Source organism: Eublepharis macularius, chromosome 19 (genome assembly GCF_028583425.1).
Source record: "Eublepharis macularius isolate TG4126 chromosome 19, MPM_Emac_v1.0, whole genome shotgun sequence".
Taxonomy (NCBI): Eukaryota; Metazoa; Chordata; class Lepidosauria; order Squamata; family Eublepharidae; genus Eublepharis; species Eublepharis macularius.
Genome location: NC_072808.1, coordinates 18,649,626 through 18,675,186, shown reverse-complemented (window position 1 = coordinate 18,675,186; position 25,561 = coordinate 18,649,626). Strand labels below are relative to the sequence as shown.

The following is a 25,561-nucleotide window of genomic DNA, read 5'->3' as shown; positions in this document are numbered from 1 at the left end:
CTATGCTGACTTTAGCATGGTGTGGGGTGCTTAGGTTAGGAATCAGGAGATCTCTGGGGTTCAAATCCCCATAATGCCATGAAAGCTTGCTGCGTGTGACCTTGGGGCCAGAGACATTTCTCAGCCTAGCCTATCTCACAGGCTTGTAGATCGGTAGGTTGCCCTGCTCTTCTTGGGGCAAGAATGGGATAAAACTGTACCTGCTCTACTTTGCAAGGGCAAGATCAAAATGGGTAGCCATGTTAGTCTGTCTGTAGCAGTAGAAAAGAGCAAGAGTCCAGTAACACCTATAAGACTAACGAAATTTGTGGTAGGGTGTGAGCTTTCATGAGTCACAACTCACTTCTTCAGATACTAGTTGTCACTTACAAAAGCTCGTATCTTTTGTTAGTCTGATAGGTGCTACCGGACTCTTGCTCTTTTCTTTTGTCATGCCTAAATTGTCTTGCTGCCTCCTTCCCTCCCACTCCATTTGTCTGTTTTTCTTTCTTCTCCCAATCAGGATTATGGTCTGCAACAGCTGCACCAGGGGGCCACCACACCCAACCTACGGGCGCTGCTTTGCACCATGTTGCTCCTCTGCTACTATACCTTCTTGACCTTCATTTTAGGTAAGCACATGGGAGTACGGGAGTGACCTTCCCTCCACCTTGGAGAACAGGACCGAGAACGATGACAGCCCCTTCCTCCCACCAGACGTCCTTCTTTCAGCCACTCTACACATTACTTCTTTTACGAGTTCTCCACGGAACCAACCCCGTGCAACGCGCAGGCGCACGTCAGCTTGGGGACTGGCTTCTGGAGAATGCACATGGGCTCGGAAAGTTGCTGCTAGGGGAAGGAGAGCTCCTACCTTTCTCCCAAGCCTTTCCCCCCATTCACCAACGGTGCGAGGAAGGAGATGGAGGCCGTAAGGCTGGGGTCCCCGAAGTGGTCCTCATGGGTACAATTGCGCCCTTTCTGCGGCCGCATGTGCACAAAAGACCTCCATGTGGAGCAGCAGAAATGGGGACATGTCTCACCCCTCTGCAGTGTTTTTGCATGGGGGGAAAATCTTGGGAGAAAGGCGGGTGCTCTCCTTCCCTCGGCAGCAGCTTTCTGAGCCCATTTGCATGCTCGTTTTTAAAATAGAAGCCAATCCCTGAAGTGATGTGTGTCTGTGAGGAGCACTGGTTGGGTCCGTGGAGAACTTGTACGAATAAGGCCTGTGGGTTACGATCTGAACTTTGGAGAATACGTAGCAGGAAGGTTCAGAAACAGCTTAGGGTCGTGTTTGGCCTTGACAGTGCAAGCAATCCCAACAGGACGCTGGGTTGGGGTGGCAAAAAGTCACTGAGGGCCAAGCTACAAGTGATGGATGACACTTGAACGGCAAGTGAACAGACTCACGTGTATTCCTCCCTCTTCACTTGCGCTCCACTTGATCACTACGCAAGTGGAACGCAAGTGAACAGGGAGGAATACATGTGAGTCTGTTCACTTGCCGTTCAAGTGTTATTCATCACTTGTAGCTTGGCCCAGATTTTGCAGCTGCCTAGTGGGAGGGATCTAATGCTCCCATCTCCCACTTTTTATCCCCCCAGGAGTTGGTGAAGATGACTTCACGGAGGCTGAGGCCTTGCTGAGTCCATATCTCTCCCGCTACCCCAAGGTAAGAGAGTGAGAAGGTTGCCTTGTATGGTTCTTTAAGCCCCCAGATCCCGTTTGCCTGCCGCCTCCACAAAGAATCCCCTGGAATCCTGGAGTGAGGCTGCCTATTTCCTGCTTCTGAGAAAGGCTAAGAGCCACGCTACAAGAGATGAAAGACACTTGCCTGGCAAGTGAACAGACTCATGTGTATTCCTCCCTGTTCACTTGCCAGGCAAGTGTCTTTCGTCTCTTGTAGCATGGCTCTCTATAAGGCTTTTCATTCCCTGCTGAGAAACTGCAGAGGGCAACTTCCTTGTTTGGGTTAATTTGTCAATCACGTTTTCACTTTCTTGTACCTCCACTCCAGTGGTTGCTGGACTTTCTGAAGTTGGAACTACATCTAAACTGAGGTTGCTTTCACACAGCAACGGCTCTCCCTTGTCATAGGTCGTTTTCACACGTCTCAGCATAGCGCTAAACTCACGGAACAAGGGTGTCTTCATGGCGCGATTTCTGATGTCATCACATTACGAAAACAGGGTTGTGGCGCAAAAACGGACTCGTGGCTCAATGATGTCAGAAATCGCGCCATGAAGACGCCCTCGTTCCGTGAGTTTAGCGCTATGCCGAGAAGTGTGGAAACGGCCATAGTCATTTCTGCTGCAAAGGAAGGGTATTTGCATTGGCCTCTTCCACGTGGCTACCTTCCCCTGCCTGTCTGTGCCACCTTTTGCTCGCTTAAAAAAAAAATTAGCAGTTGGTATGTCACTATTGCATTACTGCAACTACTGATTTTTTTCCCCCTGTGGCACAGCTGTGGGATGGAGGCCGTAAGGGTGGGGTCCCCGAAGTGGTCCTCATGGGTACAATTGCGCCCACCAAGTGTTTTTAGACAGCGGGGTGGGGCTTTTGCAAAGCATGTTTGGCCGTTGGAGTGTTGATTGGCTATGCAGATTTTTAACAACATTGCTTTGGCTCTACATTAACAGTGGTAGAGTAAACTATTGGGAATTTCAGACTGCAGGTGAGAATGCCCTTTTCTGTATGAGAGCCAAGCTGCAAGTGATGAATTACACTTGCCTGGCAAGTGAACAAACTCACGTGTATTCCTCCCTGTTCACTTGCCGTTCACTTGCGCTCCACTTGACCACATAGTGAATGGCAAGTGAACAGGGAGGAATACACGTGAGTCTGTTCACTTGCCAGGCAAGTGTAATTCATCACTTGTAGCTTGGCTCTGAGTCTATGGCAGTAGGGAGAAGATTGCCTATAACCTTTGTTCCTGACATACGTGCCTACCTTGCTGGAAGATGAGAATTGTGGGGGGTTGTCATCGCACCAGCTTCTCATTACTGGGAGGAAAAAACTAATACTTTTTGCCCCGTCTTGAAAAACCTCAAAAGAGCATGGACCTGGGCAGTCAGAGATGCTCCCTTCACCATGCCGTGCCTGGATTCTGTTTTTCTGAAAAGATCTGGATTAAAATGGTTGTTCTACGTGGTACCCTATAAAAATCTGGCAGTGCCCATTCCCGTGGGGAAGATTCTGTTGTATGTTTACTGAGAAGTCCATCCCATTGAGCAAAAGTCTCACTTCTCTTCGTTCCTTAAATAGTTTTCAACCTTTCACTTAAAGCAACTTGCTTTGGCTTCCTACACGAAACATCTTAGGGGATGCTCAAGTGTAGGGAGATGTAATGTTAACTGGAAGCGTAGTTTGAAAAGACTTTCATCTCTCTATAGTAGGGTCGTTTAAAAAGACAGAGCCGACAGAGATCACTCCTCAGAGGGTTTGTTAATTTCATTTTTTGCCACCCTGAAGGCTTTGTCCATTTTACCTTCCCTTCTGGAGGTGAAGATGAAATTAACAAACCCTCTGAGGAGTGATCTCTGCCAGCTGATGAAACTGAAACTACACTTCCCAGCTAACCTGCATCTCCCCACACTTGAGCATCCCTGTGTAAGATGTCTTGTGTAGAGACACTTCTGGTTTCTGCCACTTTACTCAGCTGCTTTCTGTTCCTTCTTGCAGCTCTGGCATTCGAGAATCAGCACGCAGTGCCTGCTCAAAGTAGGGCTTAGCGACTCCCTGGAATTACAAACTTTAATGACTGGTTTTCCTTTGCAAACAAAGCAAGTGTTTCATTAATGTTTTTGTGTTCTTCTGCGGTTGTAAACAATCAGGATTACAAAGAAAAGGTTGCAAAGAGAAACGGGTCATTAGAGGAACAGGCTATAGGACCTGAATGAGTTAAGGGCTTATTCAGGAGGGCTGCTAGAAAGATGAGAAGCAGAAGGTTCATTAAAAGAAGAGGCCAGGAGGAAAACTGAAAGGGGATGTTTTGTATATTGACTCATGCTGTAAATATGCTGTTTTTTTTTAAAAAAATTGCCGCTTACAAAGACTCAAAAAAGATGGGAAGACAACATAGAAAACATGGTACTGTGGGTCCCCCAGTGAGGGTGGGGGGGTCCCCCGCTCCCAGCCTCTGCCCCCCGCCACCATTCACCTGGCCAGTGGGGGGGGGGAAGGTGGGGGAATGGGCCACCCAGGGCATGCCCCTGGCGCGACGACATCACTTCTAGGTGTGACGTCATCACACAGGCTCCGAGAGGGCTCTCGCGCTTTGTGTTGGGTCAATTTGGGCCCCAAAGGGGCCAGTTCTTTAAGAATCAACCTGGTGCAAAAGTACGGGAGTGCTCCTGGGGCCTGCGCGATGACGTCACTGCCGGAGGGTAAGGGGACCTGGCAACCCTGTGCCGTAAGGATTCTTGGTAAGAACTGTCCATCGCATTCTGAGTTGCTACTGTTGAAGCAAGCGATGTAGCAATGCCCTTCCTGTCCCCCTCTCCCTTGGGATCTTAACTTGGGTGCCACATCTGACCCTTGTACTCATTTTTGGCAAGCATTGTGGGGAGATCACACTGACAGAGTGCTGCCTTGGGCATGTCTCCATGGGGAGTGGGGAGGGGGATTCATCCCTTCATCACACCTGTCATCTGGTGCAGGGAGACGTATGGCAGACTCTTGTCTTCTGGGAGAAGCTGTGAGCTGAGGGCCAAGCTAGAAGTGACGAGTTACAGTTGAATGGCAAGTGAACAGACTCGCATGTATTCCTCCCTGTTCACTTGCGCTCCACTTGCGCTCCACTCGATCACTAGCTGGGATTGAACACTGAACAGGGAGGAATACATGTGAGTCGGTTCACTTGCCATTCAAGTGTAACTCGTCACTTCTAGCTTGGCCCTGAGAGTCTCTCTAAACGAGATGCAGTACACGAGGATGCTCAAGTGAAGGGAGACGCAATGTTAGGCGGGAATCGTAGTGTAAAAAGACAGATTGGAAGGCTCTGTCATTTTGCCTGCTCTAGAGCCGGCAGGGCAAGATCGCTCCTTAGAGGGTTTGTTTATTTCCTCTCCCCCTCCCCAAAGAGGAGGGGAAATTGACAGAGCCTTCAGGGGGGGTGGCTCTAGAGAGGTGAAATTGACAGAGCCTTCAGGGGGGGTGGCTCTAGAGAGGTGAAATTGACAGAGCCTTCAGGGGGGGTGGCTCTAGAGAGGTGAAATTGACAGAGCCTTCAGGGGGGGTGGCTCTAGAGAGGTGAAATTGACAGAGCCTTCAGGGGGGGTGGCTCTAGAGAGGTGAAATTGACAGAGCCTTCCGATCTGTCTTTTTACACTACAATTCCCGGCTAACATTGTCTCTCCCTCCACTGGAGCTTCCTCGTGTTTAGAGACTCTGAATCTGTTGGGCCCCATTGAGGGGCTTGAGTATCATCTTCCTTGTGGCTGTTCCCCTGTGCTGAAGTCCACTTTACCTCCATTCTGCAGAGCGCCATTTTCCTGTTCTTTGCTGGGAGAATAGAAGAGATCAAAGGGAACATCAATGAGGTGAGAGGCCCTTATTCAAGCAGGAGGGCGCTGGAGGGGGGAACCTTGACCGCTCTCCCCATCTAGGGGTCATAGCCAGACAAGGGAGAGTCTGGCTTCTTAACTTATTACTAGTGTCTCTGTTACAATTAGCTGGCACTGCAATAACGTCAGGCTTGTTTATAGCAGGCAGAACATGTGTTTGGATCAGTTAATGTTCTGCACCTGTCAGAATTTTGCCACTATTTGGTATGATTTCTTTCCTTTGCATTCTTCCCTTAGCCGCGGGGAGCTATCTCTGAACATATACAGTTTGCTTGCCAAAGTTTCCAAGCATTCTTCAGATTCTCTGCTGCTTGCTGGGGGAGAGAGAAAGGAAATAGAGACACTGTCCCAAAGCCTAGAAAATAGCACACTCAGAATAAAGACAGATTATGGGTTACCGAAGCTCACAGACAACTTGTATCTTAAAGGGAGAAAGGCGTTTAACTTGTGGGTTTTAAACACACAATTTCATTCTGAATGCAGAATAAGAGTTCTCGCAGATATTTTCTCAGGAAGGGACTGGGCATGGTGTGCTCCACAGCTTTAATTGCAGAAATACTTGACTGAATGTCATCTTTTTTTTTTAAATGGACTTCATGCCATTATGTAGTGTTGTAAAGCACTAATGAAATGTAATTTTTTTCAGGCTGCTTTTAAAAGGACTAACTTTAGCACAAGTGGTTTAACAAATAGAGAAAAGGGCCAAATCTGTTTTTATTATCTTCCTTAGTGTGTTTTAGCAAAGAAATAGTCTGCCATAGTGAGGGCAGAGAGTAATCCTCCACTTGGGTAGTCCAAATCTCTGAACATATACAGTGTGCTTACTAAAGTTTCCTTCTGTAATTAGAAGAATTTCTCTTATAAAGTGCCTAGTTCTAAATTAGTATTGCTTAGAACTTCTGTTCAGTTTTCAGATAATGGGTATCCTCGGGTTATTCCTCCATTTCAACTTGTAAGCCTTTATCAAAACCACATTTCCATTCAGGACAAATAACTTATTCAAAGGCACCACAATATCAAATGAAATTCATATACACTCCTCAACTGTATTAGCCATTAATACCATTTTTCATAGGAAAGATTGAAGGACCTCATCTACTAGGCACTTTATAACAGGAATTCTAATTACTGAAGTTCAAGACGAAAGGCAATTTACATTGAAGTTGGAATTTGTGAGTTATTTGCCTACAATCAACATGGACCTTATTTTTTGTTTGTGGCTATCGTATATTTGATATAGAACACTTTATATTTGTAATTTGTAATAATTGTCAATGTGTCTTTAAATTGTTATAATTGTATGCTAGTGTAGGAGATATGGTATAAAACAGGTTGGCAAAACCTTGTTTTTAATTAGCCTGTTTTCACAGTGGTTTTTAAAAAATTTTTAATGGGAGCTGAATTCTGCATCCAGGTTGGCATTCTGCCTGATCTGCCCTTTGCCCCCTGTGTGCCAGCAACAGTTGGCACCTGTTTCCCCTCCTCTCTGGCTTCATTGGCTCTTGACTCCCCTCCGCCCCATCTCTGCCTAGGCCATCAAGAAGTTTGAAGAGGGTTGCTCGGTCCAGCAAGCCTGGAAACAGTTTCACCACATGTGCTACTGGGAACTGATGTGGTGCTTTGCCTACAAGGGGATGTGGAAGATGGCCTACTTCTATGCAGACCTGCTGAGCAAGGAGAACCGATGGTCCAAGGTGGGAAATGGGCACAAGGGGTTTAATGGCCTGCATATAGGTAAGGATTCTTCGGGGAGGGGGCTGCTTCAGAGGTGAACATCAAGGCTTCCTCTGCACTCGGCTTCAGACCCGGAAAATGATGAAGGCCTCTTGCAGCTTACAAAAGGGCAAGAGATCAGCTATCACCTTTCCCAGCTCCTGATCTGGAGGACTCTGGATCTCAAAGGTAGCCAAGCTCTAGGTGGGGCCTGGAGATCTCCTGGAATTACAACTGATCTCCAGGCAACAGAGATCAGTTCCCCTGGAGGAAATGGCTGCTTTGTAGGGTGGACTGTATACCCTACTGAGGTCCCTCTCCACCCCAAATCCCACCCCATCCAGGCTTCATCCTCCAAACAGGATTATTAGTCAGGGGTTCCTCTGCCCCACCAACTCTTACCTGGCCAGTGGGGGAGGCACAGGAATGGGGCTGCAAACCCCCAAATTGCTACCCAATGTGGAAGCAACAGGTCACACCAGGGACTGGTTCATAAAAATTTGGGGCTAATTTCCTACTGAATTGATCCCTAGTGCAACCAGGTGCGTCCACATCACGCCAAGAATGGCATCATTCCCAGTGCGATGCAGGAGTGTATCTGCACCGGGTAAGGCCCCGTTGGTACCCCTGCAGTCACCTCCCATCCCCTGCTTTCAGCCGAGGGGGACCTGGCAATCCTGCCCCCAAATCTCCAGGAATTTCCCCTCCCAGAACCCTGCAGAGCTAGTACGAAAGAACTTTGACTGGAGCTGGAGGCAGGTGCTGAAAGGAAGTGTTTCTGGGATGTATTGCTTCTTAGGGTTACTCTAAACATTACTTCCTTCATGAGTTCACCACGGAGCCAATCCGGGCTCCACGCAGACACACAGCAGATCTGGGGAATGGCTTGCACAAAAAAAGGAGAGCCCAAAGGAGCTCGGAAAGCTGCTGCGGAAGGAGGGAAAGCTTTTGCCTTTCTCCCAAGCATTTTCCCCATGCAAAAACAGCGCAGGATGTGTGTGACCCATTTCTGCTGCCACACATGCACATAATACCTCCACGTGCAGCATGAGAAACTATGGAGAGTAGAGCTAGGAGACAACTTCAGCTACCAGGCTTCAGCCTTCTCATGGACACTTTCTCACAAGAACAAAGTAACCCACAGGGGCATCCAATTAACAGACCAAGGGACTTTCCACCGAAGTTTCAAAGGTATACATTTAGGCACCAGTTTAAGGGTATTTTCCATACACCCTGCAGGGACAGGTCCCCATTGGTGGACTTCCATAGAAACACAGAGCTGGAAGGGACCTCAAGGGTCATATAATAATAATAACAACATTTGATTTATATACCGCCCTTCAGGACAACTTAACACCCACTCAGAGCGGTTTACAAAGTATGTCATTATTATCTCCACAACAACAATCACCCTGTGAGGGGAGTTGGGCTGAGAAAGCTCCTAGAAGCTGTGGCTAGCCCAAGGTCACCCAGCTGGCTTCAAGCGGAGGAGTGGGGGGGGGGTGTCAAACCTGGCTCTCCGGATTAGAGTCCTGCCTTCCTCAGTCCAACCCCCTGCACAATGCAAGAAATTCACAGCTATCTCCCTCCCCTCCAGCCTCTGCCAGCGATCCCTGTACTATGCCCAGAAGAAGGCAAAAAACCTCCAGGATCCCTGGCCCATCTGGCCTGAAGGAAAATTCCTTCCTGACCCCAAAGTGGCAATTGGCAGGGCCGGATTGAGGGGGTGCCGGGCGCAGCTGCCAGCCGCCGGGAGCATGCAGGTGGCAGCGTGGGCAGCCTCCCAGCTCCCTGCGCTGCCTTTCGCCTGCCCCACAGGACGGGATGGCCGGCTTGCCACGCACCCCCTGTCCTGCAGGGCAGGCAAAAGGCAGCCCACCCCATTCGCCTGCCCTGCGCTGGGGCACCCGGTTTGCCGCATGGGCGGCACGCTCCGCCCTGTGTGATGACATCACAGAAGTGACACCATCATGCGGTGCCGGGAGCATGCGCATGCTGTGCACATGTGGACAGACTTGGGTTGGCCTGGGCGCCTGCAACCATAGATCCAGCCCTGGCAATCAGCATTACCCTGGGCATATAAGAAGGGGCCTTGAGAGCCAAGCACCGGCTCTCTTCATGCCTCCCCTCCACTGATCTCCTCCAAGCACTCTTACTGTTTTTGTGCAGGCGATGTACGTGTACATGAAGGCTGCCTTCCTCAGCATGCTGCCCAACGGGGAGCCACGACCTTTTGGGGAGGATGAGGTCACTCTCTTTAGGTAAGAGGTCCCCTGCTGGCTTCTGGAACGGGGGTGGGGGGGAGAGGGAGAGCTTCAGCAGAAGGGAGGAAGGAGGCGAAGGACGGTTGTCACTTCTAGCAGGCTCACGTTTGCAGATGCTTTGCTGTGCGCTGGCGGCGCCTTGGGCTCCTGGGTAGGGTTGCCAACCTCAAGGTGGGGCCTGGAGAGCTCCTGGAATTAAAACTGATCTCTAGACTGCAGAAATCAGTACTTCTGGAGAATATGGCTGCTTTGGAGGGTGGACGGTATGGCATTATACCCTCGTCCTCCTTAGGCTCCACCCCAAAATCTCCCAACCCAGAGTTGGCAACCCTCGGTCCCAGGCTGGGGTCAGAATAATAACTGAGCTTATATACCGCTCTTCTAGACAGAATAGTTCCTCACCCAGAGCGGTGAACAAATTAGTGCTATTATTATAATTCCCACAATGCACCTGGAGAGCTGGGGCTGAGAGGAGTGGCTTGCCCACGGCCACCTACTGAGCTCATGGCAGTAGTGGGATTTGAACCAGTAGAGTGCTGATTTGCAGCTGAACCACTTACCCACTGTGCTACAGCAGCTCTCAGTGTGGGACTGCTGATGATCAGGTTCTTTGTGTGACCTTTGCCAGTGATCTCTGGTGTCCTGCGTGAAGGCTTCCAGGAAGCGCAGTCTCTGTTCAGTTCCCAAGTGGGATGCCCAGGGGTTGGGAACAAGGCCGCAGGGACTCCCTCCACCCGTCTTTTCCTTGCAGGCAGGTTTCTTCCTTCAAGCAGAAGATTGCTGGGAAGTCTCCGCCCACAGAGAAATTTGCCATCCGCAAAGCAAGGCGCTACAAAGCCAGCGAGCACGTTCCTTTGCCGGTGCCGGCCCTGGTAAGAAGGGGAAGCCTGCTTGATGCTTGTAGGACGAAACGGATTCCCTAGGGGCCTCAAGGCCTCTTGAGTGAGAGGCCCTGGAGAGGTATGGGCCAAAGGTCTCAAGCCAGAAGAGAGCCTTTTTGTGGCCATGCCTCATTGGCAACTGCAAAGCGGTTCGTGGACATCAAAGACACACACGCTTTTTTTCTGTCACAGCAGATATGCAGCAAACACATGCGTGTACTCCACATAGTATGTGTATGTAGTGACTGTACGCCAGATACATCTTTTCAAGCCTCCGGGGTGAAGGATACGCTGTTCTAAGGAGATGTGTTTACAAATATTTCTGGTCCGAATACACGACCAGAAAATACCTTACTTGTATTGCTTGTATATTCAGGTATTGGTTTCCTGGAATACCAGTAATTGGTTCCTTAAAAAATCCAGAAATATTTGATCGTATTCGTCTGACATTTTAAGGCTCCTAGGCCTGTTTCTCTTCCATTTTACAGGATTCCCAGGCAACAGGAGGAAGGCAGCTCTCCTAGGCGCTGGGATCAGGCGTTAGGGGGATCCCTGGAACTGTCTGCCCAAACTTGATGATACTCTTATAGCCCTCCATGGCTGTCTGAGCATGAGCAAAGAGGATAAAAGCAGGTGTGCAGCTTGACTCCTTTTGAGAACCAAATGAAACGTTACCTTTTTCATGAGCCAGCTTGTATTCCACGCAGCAACTGCAGGGAATGGCTGTTTTTAAAAAAGGAGAATCCAGACAAGCTCAGAACGCTGCTGGGGAGGCGGAGAGGGGAGGGCGGCCTTCTGCCTTCCCCCCAAGCCATTTTCCTGTGCTGGAGTGGGGGGAGATGTCTCTCTGCTACTGCTGCTGCTCCATGTGGAATATTCTGTGCACGTCGAACAGCAAAAACTGGGAAGTATCTCCCCCGTCCCCGTTCCCCCTTTGTGCTTTTTTTGCATGGGGAAATGGCTGGAGGGAAGGCAAGTGCCCTTCCTCCCTGCATTGGCGTTCCGAGGCTGTTTGGGCTCTCCTTTTTTAAAAGAAGCCATTCTCTGCAGCTGCTGTGTTGCTGCGGGAAACACAAATTGGCTTCACGGCGAACTCCTTAAAAAGATAATGTTTCGTTTGGCTCTTGAGACTAGCTTTTTAGAGTGCTTCTCCGATCTCTGCCTTCGGCTTCTACTGCCTGCCTGGAAAGCCCTCTCTGTCTCGTACCTGGACCTCTTCAGGACTGGTTTTTCCACAGTGAACTTTATCCTAATATATAAAAGGCAAGCCGTATTGGCGACGACTCACTTTTTATCCTCGCACAGACACACTGCCGATGACGCTGGCCTCCAGGCCACTGCGAAGCGCCCGCTTGCCGCTGGGAGGGGGCCCACCAAATCAGTTTGCTAGATCCCGTTGTATTTTTTCCACACAATGGGCATTGTGCTAGTTTTAAAATATTATTTCAAGTTCTTCTTTGTTTTTTGGTTTTGCCCGAGAGGATTGTAGTGTGGGGGGGGGGAGGCTTTTTCGATCTGCGATGACTGTGTGTTGGGAAGGTCAGGCGTCGGGTTCTCTTCCGGATGCATTGCGGCAATTCCTTCCTGATTGCTGCTGTTTCTCCATGAGCCCCTGCGCATGCTCTCTTTCTCAGGAGATGATGTATATGTGGAACGGATTCACCGTCTTGCGCAAGCAGCAGGAACTGCTCGAGGGCACGCTGGACACTCTGGTGAAAGCTGAGAAGCAACTGCAAGAAGTGCCAGGTAACATGCTGATATGACAGGAAACAGAAGTGGGGACGGATGTGTGCTAAAAGAAGTTTCTATGTGCCTTTTTGGCATACGTTTCACATTGGTGGGATGCTATATACTGTCAGTGTTGGATGCTGTGTACTGTCCGTCTGAAGCAGATTGCTAATGCCTTCCATCCCCTGTGAATGCCAAAAGGGTGATGCCAGAGGGCCAAGCTACAAGTGAGGAATGACACTTGAACAGCAAGTGAACAGACTCACGTTTATTCCTCCCTGTTCACTTGCCCTCCACTTGATCTACGTGATCGAGTGGAGGGCAAGTGAACAGGGAGGAATACATGCGAGTCTGTTCACTTGCTGTTCAAGTGTCATTCCTCACTTGTAGCTTGGCCCAGAGATTGGGAGCCATGGGTGGTGGAAAGTAGGTGACACAAGTGGTTCTGGTCAGGAAGATCTAAATTCTCTAGTTATCATTCAGTAAGCTCTTTACTATCCAAAGACGTCATGCGCTCTAGTTTCCTCAATACCATCTTTCAAAGATATCCCTGAACATCTTTTAGGGGCTTCAGGAGACAATTTTCAACTCAGGGACTGGATTTACAATTCAGACGCACTGACTGATCGATATTCAGTATTAAAATCTAAGGCAGCTCCTTGGTATAAATCAATTAAATTCGACCCTTCTAGGTCCACTTACCTAACTAACATTTCCAGCTACAATCTCAGAGCGTTTTTTACCCGCCTTGAGTTTTCAAATGATGCAAACAGCTCTTCTGGCTGGTTGCTATTCTCACACCCCCAATGGAGCACTGCGTCTGTATTTGTGGATCGTTGCTGTTGAGAATCTTCCTCATTGATTCCCCACTCCTCTCCTTGAGGCCAGCTGGGTTACCTTGAGTCAGTCACAGCTCTCTCGGAGCTCTCTCAGCCCCACCCACCTCACAGGGTGATTGTTGTGGGGATAATAATAACATACTTTGTAAACAGATCTGCGTGGACGTTGTTCTGAAGGGTGGTATATAAATTGAATGTTATTATTATTTTTATTAAGTCCATGTAGAGCTAAGCTCTGATGTGTTTTCTTAGCTGTGGAGTTAGAGCAAAGTAGCTGCCTGTTGCAGAAAGGCTTCTTAGCCATGCAGGCATTCTCCTTATCCCATCTTCAGTAGCCCTTACAGGGCAGCTGGGGAGGAGAGGGAGCGGCTTGGCCTTGTGTTCTCTCTTCTTACTCTTCCCTCCCCCTTTTCTCCAGCCAGTGAGTACCAGGTGGACGATCAGTGTCTGGTTCTGCTTCTCAAGGGACTAGTCCTCAAGCACTTGCGCAGTCCAACAGAGGCCGAGGCTTGCTTCAGTGCTGTCCATGCCAGGTGAGATGCCCTAGAGCGCCCCTCCCCCCAATCTGCTTCTTGTCAGAGGAACATACGGGCTTCGGTGGGGGAAGACACCCCAACTTTCCTTCCACCAGGCAGGAGGGAGAGATCTTCTCCAATCTGATCTTTCCAGCGCATGAAGGCAATCAGATGTTGCTTAATCTCGGAGCTAGGTCTAGGATTAGGCATGATGTGTCTGTGCAGCTGACAAAGAGTCTTTTGACACAAGATGCCTTGGTACATGTTTGTCAAGTTTAGGGAGACGCAATGTTAGCTGGGAAGCGTAGTTTTAAAAGACAGAGCCGGCGGAGATCGTTCCCCAGAGGGTTTGTTAATTTTATCGCCGCCTCCTGGAAGGCTTTGTCAATTTCACCTCTCCAGTCTAAAACTGTGTGGGATTGCAACCAGAGAGCAGCAAGGAATGGAAATGAGAAGCAGTTACCTTGAGTTGCACGGTTGCGCCATTTAATCCAGCACAGTCTAATTGAACAAATAGAACTTTCCCCAGTGGTGATGTAAGAGATCCCTTTATAACGGGGACCTTCTGTATATGCAAAGCGTACGTTCTACCACCGATCTTTCGGCCCTTCCCTTCAGAAGACACAACATTAGCCCGGAAACATAGTTTTAAAAGACAGAGCTGGTGGAGATCGCTCCTCAGAGGGTTTGTTAATTTCATCTTTGCCTCTGCCAATTTCACCTCTCCAGTCTAAAACTGTGTGGGATGGCAACCAGAGGGCAGCGAGGAATGGAAATGGGCTGGAGCTGCCTTCCAGAGCTGGGCTTGGACCTGGAGAGGTTCTAATGGGCTGAAGTTTCCCTTCCGGCATTTCACAGCCCCTTCACACAGCTCCAGTGTATAGCAAAGCCTTTGCCCTGCCTCCGGCTCTGTCTTTTTAAACTACCCTTCTGGCTACCATTGCATCTCCCGATACGTGTTCTTCACCTGTCAGATGTCTCATGTAGAGAGACTCACAGTCGTCGTAGTTATGTGGATGTCATTGCTCTCTCAAACTTCTGATGTGCCTGCCTATCCATATTCTGCTCAAAACACCAGTCTGGTTCCTACTGGTTTTCTTGCTTTATGAAAAGTTAGCTCCCCTCCCTCTCTTGCTGCATCCGGACACTGAAAAGAGGAAGGCCTCCACTTGGACAACGGGTTTGCCTAATTTACATGCGTGCTTATCTGCAGCGAGAAGAGGATCCGCTATGACCACTATCTGGTACCCAACGCACTGCTAGAGCTGAGCCTGTTGTACGTGGGGCAAGGCCGGAACGAAGAGGCCGTGCGGCTTCTCCGCAGGGCCAAGTAAGTGAGCGCTCAGGATTTCCTATAACGCTTTGCTTTTAGGAAGAGAAGAGGCTCTTACGCAGAAGCCCCCATCTATTCACTATCAGCGTTATGGCTGAGCTCTGGAAAAACTCCATGGGGGAAAGGGAACAATATTCTCAACCGTTGACTCCTTTGCTGGTTCTGCCTGGGAAAAAAAACTGTTTTCTATCTAATAACCAGTATTGAGGTTTGAGACCAGGATACTGGAACATGAGAAGCAGTTACCTTGAGTTGCACGGTTGCGCCATTTAATCCAGCACGGTCTAATTGAACTAATAGAACTTTCCCCAGGGGTGCTGTAAGAGATCCCTTTATAACGGGGACCTTCTGTATATGCAAAGCGTACGTTCTACCACCGATCCTTCGGCCCATCCCTTCAGAACTGACGGGACCAACCTTTGGTTCCAGCCCAGCCCTGTCTTGCTTAGGGCGACAGTATTTCTGAAATAAAATGTTAGCGATTTGAATAGGAATATGAGTAATTTTCTAGACAAGTATTTTGTTCATTATTTTGCTGCAGACAACAATAAAATGTTATTTCCCGTCCAGGCTTTAGACAAGAGCACCCATAAAACACAATGTGAACTTTAAAATCTCGTCTTTTAAAATTGGATTAGTGAGGGAACAGCTTTGTAAAGGGAGATTATGCACACTGGAACAAGAAATCCTCCTTCTAAATTGATGCCAGAAACCAAGACAGAAAAGATCTTGGGGTTTTAGCAGAGAGTTCAATGAAAAGGTTGACTTGGGGTACCACAGTGGGTAAAATGGCAAATATTGTCATGCCCCTCTATAAATCTGTAGCGCAGCCTCATTTGAAGTTCTGTTTACCACCTCTCCAAAAAGGACATTGCCAAGCTGGGACAAGCGAAGACGAGGGCAACCAAGATGATTTAAGAGACCTGGAGTACCTTTCCTATGAGGAAAGAGTTAAAGTGCCTAGGGTTTGGTTTATAAAATTATGCAAGGGGGTAGAGGAAGTGGAGAAAGAGCTTTTTCCGCCTGCTCCGTGATACTAGAACTTGGGGGCGCCCAGTGGAGTTGACAAGCAACAGATTAAGGACAGACAGTAGCTTCTTTGCTCAACCAGTGATTAAATTGTGTAAAACACTGCTTGGCCCTGCTTGTTACGAAACGGGATGTTGGATTTGATGCAACACTGAGTTGATCCTGCAGAACGCCTCTTATGTTCAGAGTAGAGACTGAAGCCTTCTGATACTTCCCGATGAAACGCTCATCCAGGAAGTGCCAGCAGGACAGGCAGGGCTGAGATCTTCTCGTCCCTCACAGCTAACAGAAAAAGAAGGACCTCTACATAGTAAAACAGGCACGGTTGTTTTGGTTAGGTTCTCAATTTTGACTTCTTTGTGCATCTTTTTATTTTAAAAAACATGTAGAATATATAGCACTACTGAACAGTGTGTGGGGTATGACTGTTGTTGAATTGCTTCTCCCAACAGGAACAACTACAAGAACTACTCGATGGAGTCGCGAACTCTCTTCCGGATCCATGCTGTGTTATCCAAACTTAAGGCCATTCAGGAAGAAAATGGAGCAGACGGAGTCAGCCCTTCCTAGGAACTGAAAGCGCTCCCTGCCTTCTGCTGCGAAGGAAGAGGCAGGCCGCCCTTAGCATCGCCTGGACCAAAGAGAGAAACTGCCAAAGCTTTGTGATCTTTGGGTGGATCAGTACAAAGGAGTTTGTTGTCACCAAAATTGTGCCACTTGGCTCTAAAGGTTTAGTGCCTGACACGTTGTCTGTGGGAATGGGTAGGCTTTATCTAGATGGGAGTTTAGCTCCCCAAACCAGACGGGGAAATGATGCTTGCTAATCAGTGAAGCCCACTTCATCAGTCAGTCTCTTCACTCAGGGTCCTACAACTTAGAGCAAAGTGGCAGAACGGCCCCCATTGACCTGCAGGTACCCCTCCATCCTGCCCGGCCAGGTGTCTAGGCACCAGTGACTGCCCAAGTCTCTGCCCAGCAACGTGCCACTCTCCCCGCTTTCCATCCTGACCCTTGGAGGGGTTCCCTCCCCTTTTATTTCAGCTGCCACCGACTGGCCTTTGCAGGAATTACAGCCTAAATAGCCCAACTTCACCCAGACTCTTCATCCTCTAAGCAGGGGTTGGCCACAGTCAGTAACTTGGGTTGCTCTGTAGATGAAGGCAACGGCAAGCCATCTCTACTCACTTCCGAGCACACCTCAAGGACAGGGTCGCCACGAGTCGTCTGTGACTTGACGGCATACCCTCTTCCTTTTTCTCCCTCTTCCCTCCAATCTCAGAACGTGGAAAAAATAAGGCCCCTTGGTTTCCTGCTTTGTATTTCTTAGCAGGTTGCCGTTTGCTTTCCGAATCCTTGCTACCACTGTCAGAGACCTTCTCTGTGTCCAGCTGGTATTTAAGACTTCCCACTCTGAGCACTTTGCACGGGATGGAAACTCCTCTCTCTCCGTGGCCTTCTCTTTTTTCAGTGGCGGAGGGAGCTTTTTTCCCTGGAGTTTCCAACTGGTGGACAAGAAATACGCTTACAGGCATTTTGGATATATGCAGCGGAATTCAGCAGAGACCTAACCATTGTTGCCCCAGATGAAGGTTCTAGCATAGCTTATCTTTTTGGAGGAGGGGAGGATGAAAAAAAGAGTCTCCTACATTAGTTGTTTCACTTTGTGACAGCAGCTGGGCCTAGAAGCCGCTACAGGGCACTTGTGAACGGACCCCTTCTAGTTCCATTCCATTTTGCTCTTGTGCGTGCATTTTCATTGCTGACCATCCTGCTTTAAGAGCAATTCATGAACCTGCTTTTGGAATGTCTGGATCTCCTTTGAACCTGATTATTGCACTGATGTGCAATAGCCTCTAGCCACAAGTTTCACAGATTCACTGCGGCACGCAAGCCCCTTGCAGAGATGTCCCACCATTGCTGGATAGCACCATTTTGCTATAAGGAGGGTCTTTGGAGTAGGAACAAAAGGCAGCTCAGGTCCCTGCATTGGTGACTCTTGTCAGATGTTCTTCTGGCCCAACTTTTACTCAGGGGTTGTTCAAATTAGAGATGTGTTAAAGCCTTATCTTAGATCTGTTTGCTTTAGCATTTGTTTTTAAAAAAAGTTGTGGTGTAAGTGGCTTCATAAACCAGCATGCCTGGAAGAAAGCACAGATTTTCAAGCACCACTGCTTGCTTGTTCCACAGGCCTGAACTAATCAATTCTCCCGTCTGCCTCTTTCTAAGCAGAGCAATTTTCAAGTAAGGAGCATAGTCTGTTTGGTCAAATGGCATTTTGGGGGGGGGGACATGCCACAACAGAACGTGCATAAAATGTCAGTAGGGGATGATACCAGGTGATTTCCTTTGGCCAACGGTAGTCATGCTCAGTACTTAACAGTTGCTGCTTTAGCATCAGGAACCCCCATGGCTTGGCCACCTTCAAAAGACACATGCTGACTCCTTCCTTACCACTGCTTAGCAAGTCCTGTCAAATTCTTGATGTTTCCAACCAATGCAACTGAAGTGCACAAGTTTTGCGAAGAGGCAGGGAAACATTTGTTCCCTTCTCATCCTGTCCTATGCCAAACCACGGCCCTCCCAGTAATTTGTCCAGGTGACTTGCTATTAAGCTGCAACAGGAAATTATTGTTGTCCAACCTGGAGCAGCTTCCCCGGCAAGAGGGAAGCTGTGCTAATAACGAAGGTTGGAAGTAAATGATAGCAGTGTTGTGGGAATTCAAGAGCAAGTGTTAGTATAAAACCAGCACCGTGCCTTCTGAGTCCTGTGAGAGGCAGGAGGCAAGGGCGAAGGAAGAGCAAGCTGCTGCTAGGCTGACGCTATCTTAAAGAAATTGTCTCTACCTCATTTGTTTTGCAGATTAAGCTGCCAATCCAGTGACACAGCTTGCCTTGCTTAGCAGTTCTCTGCCTTACGGGGTTCTGTGGAACCTTTTCTGTGTTTCTAAAAAGCATGCAATTTAAAAGCATTAAGAATATATGCACCTGCGTGAACAGAGACTCAGTTTCTCTTTGGGCAGAGCCCCAGGAATTGTAACTTGGTTTGGAAAGTGCCTCTCCTGCCAGTGCATCGCCAGCTTTCAGTAACACCCAGCAGTCGAGTCTGAAAAAGAACACTGCAGTGTTTACATTTGTCATTGAGTTGTGAAAACACTTGGTCTGTTTTGTGTCTTTTGGCAAGAAAGGGCTAACATGGGTTACCTTCTCTTAACTTTTCCTCGCCTGTGTTCTAGTTAAAATAGTTCCCCATGGCTTGGCATGTTAACATAGTAGGAGAGACGAGGGACATGCACAATGAAGTGCTAATTCAAGTATCGCCAAAGATGTTGCAGCACCTGAAACTAAACAGTGTAATGTGAAGAGCAGCTGCCAGATAAAAGCCGTTTCCCATGCATGAAGCTTACAAGCTGGTGATGTTAGGTGCATGTAGGAACGCACAGGATGGACTGAGTGCTTTGCAAGGTGAAATGAAAAAAATAACTGAAAACATACTGAAAATGCAACACAGAAATTTACTGATTTTTTAAGTTCATCACAGGCAGGGCAAACTGGATGCTGACCTGAAATTGCTCTCGCTCTTGGAGCAGGGAAGGCCCGCTACAGCGAGCTGGTTAATGGCCTCTGATAGGTTAGCGAAGTGAAATTTGCTCCTTGAAATCTCAAATAAAGAAGCAGAGAACCATGCTTTTACTGCTGTTGCCAATTAGGAAAGTGGAGATGGGCAGGAGGGGAATTTAAAGAAAGTAGTTTTGCTCAGCAGTTTAGCTCTTCCTGTAAGAGCAGCAGGGGGGAAATCTTGGTTCTACCATTGGGTGATTTTAATTTAATTGTGATACACGTGTAAAGTAAAAATAATTTATATGAGAAACTCTGCTGTTTTAATAAAACACAGACATTTGCTGTCAGGCTTTTTAACACAGTCATGTTCTTTTAGAGGACAGGGTCTCAATTAGAAGATAAAGGCGGTAGTCAGTCAAATGATGACTTCCACAACTGCACGTTAGGTCAAAACTATTGTATGCAAGTACTACGTGAAACCAAAGGGATCCTCTTCCTCTCTATCCTCATCTGGCTGTTAAGGCAAATAAAAGTGGTTGTTAAGAAGACAAATGAAAATGCTGCAAGGAAACCCGTATGCCCTCTCTGGTTTATTTATGAAGCTTAGTATCTATGCTTTGAACATCTACATGCCCAAGGAAGAGATTCTGGAAAAGGAGGAAACCTGTCAACGAAAGCATCTGCTGCCCCCAAAGGCCTCTGTGACTCTGGTGTCTGTAAAAATACTTCTCTGTAAGAATACTGTTCCCCTTCCCTCCCAGAGGCTGTTTGTAGGAATTCTGGCTCCCTCTCCAAAAATGGAGGTTCTTACCCAGCTGTGCCAGTAGAGGGAGGCAGATCACTACACTATGAACCTCATCCCTGGGCCAGGCAGGTGACCCAGAGAGGCCTGCGTGGGCTGCTTTTTAAAGGGCCAAATTCAGCTAGCAGGACAGCAGGGGAGGGATGAGCGAGAATACGCCACACGCAAACCACATTTACTTCTGTAACATACTCCAGCACAAAGCTGCTGCTCGAGACAAAGTGTTCCGTCATCAAAATCCGCTCCAGGATCTCCTCAATCCGCTTCCTCCAAGGCGCTCAAGGGCAGTAGTACTTTCATTTCATCCTCGTAACAACCCTTTGATGTTAGACTTAGCACGCAACTGCCCGCGTTCTGGGGGGAGCGGGGATGGGACCCTGGCCTCTCCTCCAAGCTTAGTCTGACACTAACCCCATAACCTCTATCTGACGCTTGAACTCCAGGTAATGGCACCTGTTTCACTCCCTGATGCCAGTGAGAGAAAAAAAGGACGTTCTGGGCTGGGGGTGGTGAGATGCAAGCAAGCTAGGACGTCAGCCCCTTGTCTCTGGGAGGTGGTAATTTGGCAATCTCAGGGAGGGCGCTATCGCAACGGCATACAACAATGCTGGAACGGGTCCAGCCTTTAATCGAGACCCCCAAAGGGCTGTCAGCAGGCAGGGTGGCAATACAGAGGGGAAGGAGTGCTCCGCTCACACAAGGCCCTGCCACAGCTAAACGCAGCCGCACCCACTTAGTCGACAGAAGCCTTTTCTCTCATGGGTCTCTCCTGGAGGCCCGCTCTCTCGTTCCTTCCAACCCTGCTTTCTCTAAAGACAAGGAAGAGGTGAGCAAACAACAGGTCTATAGTTCTGGCTCAAGTAATGGTTCCCCAGTCTGGGCTGCCAGCTTCAATACACTCGTTTCTCTACCTTTAATAGCTACACAGAAGTATTTCAGGAGAAACTGCCTCTCCCAGACCAAAACAGCAGAATCTGTACCTGCTGAGCTATGAAGTGCGCTGGACGGTTTTAGGCAAGTCACAGCTTAACCTACCTCTCACAGTTTCGTTGAAATGTAAAACTTTAAGCTCCCTGAAGGGCAGAAGACAAATGTAAGAAATGAAAACACAATATGCTGGGGTTTTTTTGCAGGTTCAGAGTTGCTGCTGCAGTTTTATTTAGATCGTTCCTTCAACAGGCTCTATCTTTGTATGTATTTTGTATGAGCCCTAGAGGTTTTTTTAGCATTTCATAAACCCTCAGTGGTTATTTTTTAACAAGTCCAGAAAGCCAAGGGAAATCTCAATGGTGATCACTGGACTAACTTCACAGACCAGTTCAGCAAGCTAGTCTGTAGTGACAGAGGAAGCTTGCTGCCATGGAAGAAACTGCAGCGTCCGGACGGGAAGCATCAATTCCAGGACCCGCTGGCAAGAAGTAGCGGCATACAGGAGTTTCCCAAGCTATGCCCATGTCGGTGTCCTGTGTGCATGGAGACGAGCAACAGGACACTTGAAGTGCGTTCTTCCTTATGCCCATCAGAGCGACACTTGTGTGGGCCTCGAAGCACTGTCAAGTACGCTGAAGTAAACCTGCTGCGTTTCTGGGAGTCCACCAAGGCTGCAGTCACGATCCGCCACTGCAGGGTGCATTTTAGTTTGGAGAGACTTTACGTGGTCTGACTCAATGATGTTTCTACTTCTGCCTCTTCCTCGACGGCTGGCAGCTGAGCAGCAGCTGCTGCTTCCGCTGCCTTTTTGGCCAAGGCCTCTTCTCGCCGCTGTTTCTTCTGCTGCTTCAACTCTTTCCGTCTAGCCTTCTCCATCTCTTGCATCAGCTCTTGGAACTGGGGGCTGCGGTGATCCAGGTTATGACCAAAGCGCTCACGGGCCTCGGCCAGTAGCCGCTGCCGCCGCTCTTTCTCTTCATGCTCCTTGGCCTTGCGCTCCTCCTTCTCCCGGCGCCAGTCTGCAATCATTTGGGGCATCTTGGCCATTCTGGCAGCAATGAGCTCCTCTCTGTGGAAAGAGCAAAAGCAAGACAGTCATCTACCTCCTCCAAGAGTTCAAGGAACACACTGCAGCAGGACTCTAATCTGGAGAACCGGGGTTGAGTCCCCATTCCTCTACTTGAAGCCAGCTGGGTCAGTCATAGCTCTTCAGAGCTCTCTCAGCCCCACCCACCTCACAGGATGATTGTCGTGAAGATAACAACACACTTTGTAAAGCGCTCTGAGTGGGTGTTAAGTTGTCCTGAAGAGTGGTATATAAATCAAATGTTATTATTCCAGGTACATACTTTTGGAGAAGAATTACACTGTACAAGGTAGAGACACCATCCTGGGACAGTGGATAATAAGCAAGGAACTGACACAGTTCAGCAGAATGAGATGCTGCAGGAGCAGCCCTGAAATTTTCACCAGTTCTTTCATTTTCTAGTTTTGGGCTGCTAAATTTGGATTTATTTATTTAGATGTTTATATGCTGCTTTTTCCTAACAGAGACCCTTTGTAACACTGTACTGTATGCCGCTTTGAGCTCCCTGAAGGAAGGGTGCGATAAAAATGTTTAGCTAGGTATTTTTAGTGTTCCTCTGGACTATTGGAGGCAAGAGATACTGGTGGTGAAGGAAGACAGACTCTTGACATTTACATCCAGAGGAGATAGCCGTGTTAGTCTGTAGTAGCAAAACAGTAAAGAGTCCAGTAGCACCTTTAAGACTAACCAACTTTATTGCAGCATAAGCTTTCGATATGCTGCAATAAAGTTGGTTAGTCTTAAAGGTGCTACTGGACTCTTTACTATTCTGACATTTAGGGCCCTTTTATCCGGGATTCCGTGGCCACAGTGAGGCATACCTTCAATGTAGGAATGGGCACCTTTTCAAAAGGCACATATCTTCACCCCCATCTTAAACGTCTTACTACTTTTCCTTGCTAAGTCAGTTCTTTGTGCACAGCAAGACAGTTTTCTCCCATATACATTACAAAACTGAATTTTATCTGCTGTGCTCTGCTTGAAATGTCCATTGGGAATACTTCCATTTTCTTTGATTTATTTCCCTGGATACTTAAAATGTATCTTATATTTTTTGATAAGCCATCAGGACCAGGAAGTGGTTTTGTTGAAGTACCTATCACCAGCACTGCAACTTCTCACGCCTTGGGGAAGCACTGCGTGTGTAGCAAGTGGCACTAGCCATATATACCCTTGTGCCGGAGTGACTCTTTGTCCCCAGACTCAGCTTTTGCATTACTGAAGGCTCCAACGAAGGTTGCCACCTTCAGGTTGGGAAATTCCTAGAGATTTGGGGGTGGAGCCTAGGGACTGCTGAGTTTGGAGATGGGAAAGAACCACAGAATCCACCCATTAAAGCTGCCATTTTCTCCAGAGTAATTGATCTCTGTAGTCTGGAGATCAATTGCAATCCAGGAGAACTCTAAGCTTCACCAGCAGGTCGACTACCCTATCTGCATCCTCCATGCTTTACTCCTCCTCTCTGCTACGACCAGTCCTGCAGCTGTCTTTAGGAGCAGCCTGCCAGAACTACTGTGCATGTCATTAACATCCTTGTTTCTACAGTTGCCTACCTCCAGGTGGCAACTACCTTCTGAATTACTGACTTATGGGTCCAGAACAAGTCTCATATGTTAATCAAACACAGAAACATAAAGACACTAATAATGGCAAAGCTATAATGCATGACAACAGAAACACAAAATCAATTACAAGCATATACAGCGATGAAACCCAATAGAAACGGAGAGAACTAGGTTTCACTTTCTACTCGGTTTCATCACTGTATATGTTTGTAACTGATTTTGTTCAAGGTAGCTAGTAGTTTATTGCAATTAGCCATTGGCCATAGCAAATTTACAATAAACAAATAAAACATACAGTTGACAACAACTCCATAAACTCTGAGACCTACAAAATATCAATACAACTATGGCAAACAATATAACTGATTTTGTTAATTGCCTTCTAACAATTTTGAACAACTCTGTACTTCAATTTTGGGTTTCTATTGTCATGCATTATAGCTTTGCTGTTATTGCAGCGTCATTATATTTCTGTTTTTGATTTAATGTATAAGACTTGCTCTGGATTCATAAGCTAGTAGTTCAACAGGTGAAACTCCACGGTATTTTCTTCTCTTCTTCATTTTCACAGGCTGCAGTCCCTTGCCAAATTTAAACCTCCAGGTGGCGGCGGGAGATCTCCCGGAATTGCAACTGATCTGCAGCAGAGAGAGATCAGTCCCCCTGGAGAAAATGGCTGCTTTGGAGGGTGGACTCTATGGTTTTATACGCCGCTGAGGTCCTTCTCCTTGCCACGCTCTGCCCTCCCCAGGCTCCCCCCTTCAAAGCTCCAGGAATCTCCCGGCCTGGAGGTGGCAACCTCGCGGCTCCGCCCACCTCTGCCGCCTCTTGGTCTCGGCCTCCCGCTCCTTGACGTCCAGCGCCGCCTCCATGTCCCTCAGCGCCGGCCACAGCTCTCTCTCCTCGGCCTCGATCTCAGCCAGCTGCTGCGGCGTGGGCCAGAGCCGGGCCGGGTCGACCCCGGAGGCGGCCCCGTGGCGCCCGTAGAGCTTGGCCTCGAAGGCGGGCTGCAGCTGCCATTCCGGCGTGCGGGGGTTGGACGGGTCCGGGATATACACGCCGCCCAGCCGGCGCCGCAGTGGCCGGGCGTTGTAAGCGCGGGCGCCGCCGAGCAAGAGCCGCCACCGCCCGAGAAATGCCGCCGCCTCACAGCGGGCCACGGCAGCCGCCATCTTGTGGAGCCGGCCCGCTCCTTCTGCGCATGCGCAGCTCGGTCGCTAGCCAGCCGCCATCTTGAAGCCCATCCTCCGCAAGGACGGGCGCCTCCACGGGGTGCCGTGCGTCATCACTCAGGGCCGCAGAAGGAGTTCCACCGTAGAGAGAGGAATGCTAGAGCGGCCGTCTTAGTGGATGCCATTTGGGGAGCAGAATTCGAATCGGGAGCGCGGGAAAGGGGGGGCGTTAAAGTTTCTCCTCCGCGCCTGCAAAATGGCAGAAATGACGACACTGGGACTCAGCTATTTACTTTCAAGGGGAGTAGAAAAGAACAAGAGTCCGGTAGCGCCTATAAGACTAACAAAATTGGTGGTGTGTAAGCTTTCGTGAGCCATAGCTCAGTTCTTCAGAGATGTGATAAAAGTGTGAGCTTTCATGAGTCATTTCTTCAGATATATGTGGTAAGGGTGAGATTTTGTGGTAGGGTGTCAGCTTTCGTGAGTCACAGCTCCCGTCTTCAGATACTGTTCTGCAAGCAGCATATTCCATTCCCATCAGTCAGTAGCTGAAACCCAAGTGCTTCATAACCTGCCCTTGGAAGAGAGGCCAACAATACTTT

The 25,561-nt window shown here is 48.5% G+C and overlaps 2 protein-coding genes across 2 annotated transcripts in view; one reads left to right on the top strand and one right to left on the bottom strand.

Annotated features, from left to right (window-relative positions):
• The window catches only part of LOC129346352 (tetratricopeptide repeat protein 39A-like), a 46,291-nt gene extending 26,351 nt beyond the window's left edge, over window positions 1–19,940 (top strand). The window contains exons 9-18 of the mRNA XM_055003702.1: window positions 503–611; window positions 1,584–1,651; window positions 5,460–5,519; window positions 7,076–7,237; window positions 9,426–9,517; window positions 10,272–10,392; window positions 12,036–12,147; window positions 13,387–13,501; window positions 14,697–14,813; window positions 16,298–19,940. Coding sequence (XP_054859677.1) covers window positions 503–611; window positions 1,584–1,651; window positions 5,460–5,519; window positions 7,076–7,237; window positions 9,426–9,517; window positions 10,272–10,392; window positions 12,036–12,147; window positions 13,387–13,501; window positions 14,697–14,813; window positions 16,298–16,415 — 1,074 coding nt within the window. The 3' untranslated portion in view covers window positions 16,416–19,940. The remainder of the gene's footprint in view (window positions 1–502; window positions 612–1,583; window positions 1,652–5,459; window positions 5,520–7,075; window positions 7,238–9,425; window positions 9,518–10,271; window positions 10,393–12,035; window positions 12,148–13,386; window positions 13,502–14,696; window positions 14,814–16,297) is intronic.
• A 1,392-nt stretch (window positions 19,941–21,332) lies between these two features.
• GADD45GIP1 (GADD45G interacting protein 1) lies at window positions 21,333–25,024 on the bottom strand. The gene is made up of 2 exons (XM_055003575.1): window positions 24,604–25,024; window positions 21,333–22,204 (listed from the first exon to the last, which is right to left on the bottom strand). The coding sequence occupies exons 1-2, from the start codon at window positions 24,957–24,959 to the stop codon at window positions 21,856–21,858; spliced, it is 705 nt and encodes a 234-aa protein (XP_054859550.1). The 5' UTR covers window positions 24,960–25,024; the 3' UTR covers window positions 21,333–21,855.
• Window positions 25,025–25,561: the final 537 nt, after the last annotated feature.

Coding starts and splice junctions, on each gene's coding strand:
- GADD45GIP1 (XM_055003575.1), bottom strand. CDS start 24,959: ATGGCGGCTGCCGTGGCCCGCTGTGAGGCGGCGGCATTTCTCGGGCGG. Junction 22,205..24,603: donor GAGACCAAGAGGCGGCAGAG/GTGGGCGGAGCC, acceptor CTCTTTCCACAG/AGAGGAGCTCATTGCTGCCA.